Genomic DNA, 7,139 nt, shown 5'->3' on the forward strand with positions numbered 1-7,139 from the left:
AGGCTCCCTCTTCCTTCATTCACCAACGCTTTATGGTGGCTATATTAAGAGTCTGAAGGCAGATCTGTTAAAAGCACAGCCTAAATAGAGTTGTAAGTCTCCTCAGCCTTGTGTGATACATGGAGGTGGGAAAAATATTTAGGATTTATTGAAGCTAGAATATACCAAACCATTGCCAGGTTTTTTTGCTTTCTCCCTCCCTTTGCTTTTTTTATGGCTTGTTTAAAAACTGAAATGGTCGTGAGAGTGAAAGGACCTGAGAAGAGCAGGCTATGAAGTGCTAATCAGTGCTGGCTGCAGCAGACAGCTGCTGTAGCATAAAGGGAGGTGGGAGCTGCTTCAGTCTCTCTGCATGACCACCTCTTCTTTTCTCCCTAACCTTCACGTTGTCACCGACACTGTTCTGTTTGTCAGAACAGCTAGAACTTGAAGTAAACATTCTCTTAACAGCCACGTGCTCTGACCTCTAGCTTGTTGCTGTAAAACTACAGAAGGCTGTGGCTGTGGAAGATAAGAGTAGCTGATTTTCTTTCTCATGTAGTGTTTCTATAATTTGCTGTGAAAGGCTGTGAGAATCCTTCTCTTGGTGCTTGGGCTGCTCCTGTACCACGAGCAAAGGGTCTAAGCAGAATCTGGTATTACATGTGATCTCTTTAGAAAGCTGCATGGAACCATCTTGCTCCTTTAGGACCAACAGTAACTGGTGTTATTTCTCTTCTCTTGTAGGTCCACTTGGTTGGTATTGATATCTTCACTGGTAAAAAGTACGAAGATATTTGCCCATCAACTCATAACATGGATGTTCCAAATATCAAGAGGAGTGATTACCAGGTGAGTTAACAGTCACTGTGTTCTCCCACACATTAAAAGGCTTTATACTCCAAGTAACCCGTGTAAACTCTCATCCCACTTGCCTGTCTATACATGACTTTGCTGAACTCATAGTAGCATTCACTGAGTTCTTCAAACTATTGTAGCTCACTGGTGGAGAGCTCCTTATTGTACTAACAACCTCATGTTATAGAAATGACTGGTAACAGGCATAATTCAGAATAGCATTTTTTCTAGCTCATGTTGTAAGGTCACTTCTTTATTCTTTGTGATATTGGCATCCCTTAAAATATGGAGAGAGTTTATCCCTGCTGCCAGTTGTTATTAATTAAAGGATAATCAAGATCTCACTTCAAGAATATTTGAATCTGAGCATACATTGTCATTTAGAATTTCACCCTTACATAGGGCAGATAAACCAACAAGACATTCTTAAGCTGCATCTGATACCAGCTCTAACTTGCTACCATGCTTTCTCCTCCTTGTGTGGAAACTGGCTGTAGTTGATCTCAAGCAATTTTGGTGCTCCTGAGGTCTGCTCTGAAATATTTGTATGGAGGGAACTTGGCAGGCTTCTGTAATTTCTGTAATGTCTTCTGCTCTTAAAAGCAGCACAATTCAGGATCTGAGTTGCAGTGTGTCAGCTATTGTCCCGTTGTTGGGAGTAGTTCTGGTCAGGAACTGACACATCCATATCAGTTGGAAAGCTGCAGTTGCTTGAGAAAGCCAAAGTTCAGAGTGTTGGCAGCTCTTCAGGACAGCTCATGCTATTTAAATGAAGCCTGACTGGCCTGTCTTAGGCCTCAGACCTTCCAAGAGATTCTTAATGTTGGCTTAGTGATCTTTCTCTTGGGTTCTTATTGCTACTGAAATTCTTGCTGTTTATCAGACTTGTTAGGGCTGCCTTTTGGGTTTCCTGGTACCTGTTCCAGGTCCTAACCTGCTCTGTCAAAACAGGTGTTCGTTCCTCTTAGCTTAGGATATTGGTTGGGCTGAAAACAGCATTATAAAAGTGGTCCAGAGCTTGGTGGATGTTCCCTAATTTATTCATTAGCCTTTAATATAAATAGTTACAGTATCTCATTGTACAGATGAAGATATAGAAGTGTAAGGTTCAACCAGTAGATACTTTGTGCACTTTAGGAAAGCAGTGCTGCTCAGAGAACACCATTCCAGTTATTGTTTCTAATTCCCAGGTGTAAAAAGCTGAAGCAGTGATCTGGTAGGAGTGTATTTTCCAGCTCCCAAGGTTTTGGGTTTTGCAGTGCCCCACATACTAGGAACTAACCAACAGGCTTCTAGTGATTCTTGATAGCAGGCTGGCTTTTGCTACCTTACCTCTAACTCTGTCCTCTCAACTAGTTAAAAATTGACTTAAATTAGGTTCTTAACTGTTACAAACAGTACTAAGGAATTAATGTAACAGGTAGAGTTCACTGTGCCTTCTGCTTATCTTCAGCTACTGCCCACTAGTGACTACTGATGTTAAAACTTCTCTTTGCAGCTGATAGGTATTCAGGATGGGTATCTCTCCCTGCTGACAGAAAGTGGTGAAGTTCGTGAGGATCTAAAGTTGCCAGAAGGGGATCTTGGCAAAGAAATAGAAGGAAAATTCAATGCCAATGAAGATGTGCAGGTAAGTAGAGAGGGCACACAGGAAGACTTATGGTTAATTTCACTGGATTATACAGTGAGGAAATCTTATTCTGATATTGAACGCTTGTGTCTCTCTGTGAAGAGCGGGTTAGAAGCACAGGAATTGTGCTTTTGAGATGTAGAAGGACTTTTATACTGGAGCACTCAATATGGCCCTGAAGCCCAGCTCAGTTGACACTGAGGTGATGTGAGTGTCTCTCACATGTCTAGATAAATCCTATCAGTGCTGTCCACATGGATTGGAGCCTCCAGGCGTTCCTAATTGCAACTGAGTGTAGGACATTGTGATGTAGTTTAATATACTACATTAGCAAACCTGTCTGGCCAGTAGCTCTGCAGACCGTAGTCTGTGCTGGGCCACACCAGTTGCTAGTTTGGCTCTGTCACAGGAGCTTGTTCACTTCCTCTGTTGCGTGAACCTCGAGCTGCCAGCCGAGGCAATGCGGCAAAGAGCAAATTGGTGGGAAGGGCAGATATTGTGGAGATTCTTCTAATGACTGACCAGCTTCAGCTTCCTCAAGAGAGATCAGATAGATATTAAAATGTGCATGTCTGTTAACATCTAGAAATACTTCCTCTGGCATGGGCTGGAGCTCACCTATCTTGTCTTTTCTTCCAGATATCCGTCATAAGTGCAATGAATGAAGAATGTGCTGTAGCCATAAAGCCTTGCAAATAAAGAGGATCGCCAGGCTCGGGCAACTGCTCAGGTCTGGAGAAACCACAGATCTATAAATTTGGTTCTTATTGTCACCAAAGCTCTGGCCTTCACAAGCAACCTCATTTCTTTTTTTGAATTGTTAAAAAAGCAGTGCTGGATTCTGGAATTAGTGTTGCAGGCTAACTGGCAGTTTTCAAAATCACTGAGATTTTAATTCCTTAATTGTTAACTATTTTAACATTCCTGTGGGTTTCAGCTATGGATCTAAGAAACCAATCAGGTGTTACTAGTGGATATATTTTTATTTGCTTGAGCAAAACAGTGTTTGTCTGTATGAACAGACAAAATACAGTATTCAGGGGCTTTTAGATAAGCTGGTAGGTATCTAGGATTATAAAGCAACCTAGAGCACAAATAGTATTTTTCTTGACATGTTTAGGTAGAACTGACAATAAAAGTAGCAATTTCTTTTTTCCTTTTTTAAAAAGCTTAAGTATTTTGTGGATTGGGACTCTTGCAGAACTGTAGGTGCCAATCTCAACTTTTAGACCATGAAACTCAAGTGATCAAAAATGCCAGCTGGCTTAACCAAGCCCCAGTGGCCATGTGCAACTTAACTGTATTACCTCTGTATTCTTCTTTGCCAACTTGTTGGCTTATTGTAATGATAAAATGGTGTCAAAGCCTACCCGTGGTTTAGGCAGGCAGTTGGAATATTGGGTAGATAAGACATAGATAGGTCAAGGGGACACAAAGGTGAGAATGGATGTTAAAGCTATAGACTTTCACTCGAGGCCTTTGTCAGACTTGAAAAAAAAAATAAAATAGAAAAATGCAGTTCAATTGCTTTCCTTTATCGTATTTATCTTAAACTATAGAAGGGTGACAAACTCCGTGGAAATCTGATGCAGTGCTTCCAGCTTTAGCTTTTAATCTTCAGGTTCAGACCATATTTTTGTAGCACAGGGACCACGTTTTTCAAAAAGTGGGACAAACTGTAGTATTGAGCGTCAACTAAATGCATGTGATTCTTTTTTTAAAAAAACAACAAACCAGAACTATTGTATTTTCAAAATACAGACTTGACAGACAATACTGAACAACCATGGCTTAATTATAAAAGTAAATACATTGCTAGGTAGTTATGAAAGCCAACTCCTCTCCAAGGGAGTTCTGAGTCACTGAAACATGTGCATGCCTCTGACTAGTTAGTACCTTAACAGGCAAACGCAAGGCTTCACAGAACTAGTCATGGAAGGATAACTAGCCTACTCCCCTTTAAGGCATTCAACTTGAATTCTAAGACTTGGTGACTCTTCATGAGTGGGAAATTTCCTTAGCCTGTGCCTCAGACCTCTCCTCACAGTTGATAAATTGTTTCATGAACTTGCCTTAAGCTTCAGTGGCTGTTGGCTAATGGAGGACAACTGGTAAACGCGTGGCGTGCTGGCCTGGACAGCACACATAATTCACGCTCTTGGCAGCAAGGGGCAGATGTCACGCTGCTGTTAAGTGCTTAAAATGTTTTCAGCTTAATATTTGTACTCTTTTTTATCCCCAAAGAGCTCATGGCAACTGTCCTGAACTGCCCTCGTACATACTGTGACAGGGCGTAGCAAATCTTGGAGGTGTAATGTAGATGGCAAAACCAATGCATTTTCCATAGAGTTACTCACGACAGGGAGAGCAGTACAGGGGAGGTAAAGACAGCAATAAATATACTCTGGTAATAAAGCACAGTTACCTGGGACACCTGGCAGAAGCAGGATACTGCCACACGCTCTTGCCTAGCACAATGCGTATTGCAGGTGAACTCCATAAATGGCACCTTGACTGAAAACAGCAAAACTGCTTTAAAAAACCCAAAAAGCTGTAGATGCAAGAGGGCAAAATGTATTGAGAACAGTTTTGAAGTGCACACTCAATAGTTCAAACTGGTCTGCACTGTGCTCCTTTCTGCCTCTCTGTTGGACTCCTGTTCTGAAGGACAGGATTTCTTGGTTTTGGAGGGGACTCAGAAACCGTCGACGATGGTCTTGGCAGCAAAGTGAGCTGTGTGATGTCAGATGGGAAGTCACAGGTCGCTGTGTCAAACTAATGCAAGTTCTAATGCCAGTGCTGCATTGCACATACTTCTATAATACGCTTGAAAACAAGAAGACTTGGATTTCTGCTTGTTCAGGTAGTGCTGTAGTCTACTTCAGGTGCCTGCCTGTCCTCTAAAAACCTTGTTGGAAGACAGGTGTTTGATGCCACTGGCCCACAATCCAAGCGTTCACTTAGACCATAAACCCTCTGGGATGAGGGCTGGGTTTTGTCCTCTTTCTACAAGTGGGGGTCCTGGTCTCACTGGAGTTTTCAGGTACTACATAAATCTAAAAGAGTGAGGTTTTATGTCCTCCAGTTTGCTGATAGAGCCCTCCTTGGGACGTATGGATGTCCTGCTATCGCAACCTTCAGTTCTGCAAGATTCCAACAAGATTAAGTACTTCACTATAGGTTTGTTCTTAATATACTTAGTTGTCTTCTTTTTCTGAAAGCACTTCGACCACTATGGAAGTGCAGAGCATTGGCTTGTCATGCATGAAGTTTCCCATAGGTAATACATAGCATGAGTCTTAAGCATAATCTCCAATTTTCAGTAAGATTTAACAGTTGCTTCTAAATTAGAACATGTAATTGAGGCGTTTTTGGGTTTTTTTTTTCCCCAAAGTAATGTGTTTCAGTTTACTGTCAGAATCGTTGGCAACAAACTTTGTGATCAATAGTCCATATAGATGTGTATTTTTAAGATCCTTAACCAAATGCTTAGGGAATTTCTCCTCTCGTAGCTTTACTTTAAAACAAATCTTACCAATGTACTTGTTCTGTAGTACTGTCTTAACACTTAAATCGTGTCAAAACCGAAAACTTAAGAAACTTCTAATACCTGAAGGCAATTGCTTAGAGTAAAGGGTGTGAAAACCAGGAGGTGAAAAATAGTATTTCCACTCCAAATAATACAATTTTTTTTTTTATGGCTCTAATTCATTAAGTTTCTCTTACTACTTTACAGAATTGGAAAGACTGCAGTATTTCCTGCTATAAACCTTGGCAAATTATACTTTAAAGATTTCAATAGATCCTTCTAATTTTTTTGCTTATAATGGTGGTTTTTCGACTAGGCTCTTACTAGTTGAGCCATGTTCTCAGGGCTGTTTTTTTTTTTTTAAGAAGTTAGCTGAATTTCATTGCTTTAATGTAACTGCTTTCAAGCCTCTTGCAGGTTTTTTTTTGTAATCCACAACGTACCCAGAACGGTGCACAGTCTGTAGCTTCACAATACAGGTAATTTTACAGAATCTGTAACAAAATCTTAATTTGTTGATGGTTCAAATCTCTTATGGTTAACTGCAGGTCAGTCTCACAGAAGTCAAAATTCAATAAATCCCACTTCTTTTTTTTTTTTTGGAGTTGAGTTGAATAATGTAGGGTGTAGTTTGTTACAGTAGAACTAAACTTCAGGAAAAGGAAGAAGTAAAAAAACAAAGACCATGTTGAGGATATTTTGAGTATCTCACTTGTACACTGAGAATATTAACGAAGGTGCAGACCCGGGGGTGTTGGGGTGGGTGTGTGGTGGAGCGTTCGGTGTGGTGCGTGCACCGAGAGCATGGGGAATCTCTCCAGCATCCTCAGTCTGACCCCTTGGCTGTTTGGCAGCTTGAGAGTAACTGGGTTTGTGAATTTAAAACAAAAACAAAAGGTTTGCTGTGTAGCACTGTGTCGCAGAACCATTCCCGGTTGTCCTGTGTGTTCCGTGCGGCTTTTAAAAACGCGAGGGAGGGGGGAAGGAATGATGGTGATGACTCATTTTTACTGATTCTAACAAAACCCAAACCCTGTGTTACAAATCATGTGAGTGGGGACGGGTGGTTCCAGCCCTCCGTTTTGGGGCAGTCGGGTTGTTTTGGAAGCTGTATTGTTCTCAACACCCTGCAAACGGTCGGGG

The 7,139-nt window shown here is 41.2% G+C and overlaps 1 protein-coding gene across 1 annotated transcript; it reads left to right on the plus strand.

The window, feature by feature from the left end:
- The first annotated feature begins 730 nt into the window (after positions 1–730).
- LOC104519782 (eukaryotic translation initiation factor 5A-2) lies at positions 731–3,991 on the plus strand. The gene is made up of 3 exons (XM_010166069.1): positions 731–831; positions 2,336–2,467; positions 3,107–3,991. The coding sequence occupies exons 1-3, from the start codon at positions 796–798 to the stop codon at positions 3,164–3,166; spliced, it is 228 nt and encodes a 75-aa protein (XP_010164371.1). The 5' UTR covers positions 731–795; the 3' UTR covers positions 3,167–3,991.
- Positions 3,992–7,139: the final 3,148 nt, after the last annotated feature.

The sequence above is a fragment of the Antrostomus carolinensis genome, unplaced genomic scaffold (genome assembly GCF_000700745.2).
Source record: "Antrostomus carolinensis isolate BGI_N321 unplaced genomic scaffold, ASM70074v2 scaffold34344, whole genome shotgun sequence".
Taxonomy (NCBI): Eukaryota; Metazoa; Chordata; class Aves; order Caprimulgiformes; family Caprimulgidae; genus Antrostomus; species Antrostomus carolinensis.

Excerpts from the sequence above, each read along its gene's own strand:
- LOC104519782 (XM_010166069.1), top strand. The coding sequence starts at position 796 with ATGGATGTTCCAAATATCAAGAGGAGTGATTACCAG. Across the intron at positions 832-2,335 it reads TCAAGAGGAGTGATTACCAG|CTGATAGGTATTCAGGATGG; the intron begins GTGAGTTAACAG and ends TTCTCTTTGCAG. Across the intron at positions 2,468-3,106 it reads ATGCCAATGAAGATGTGCAG|ATATCCGTCATAAGTGCAAT; the intron begins GTAAGTAGAGAG and ends CTTTTCTTCCAG.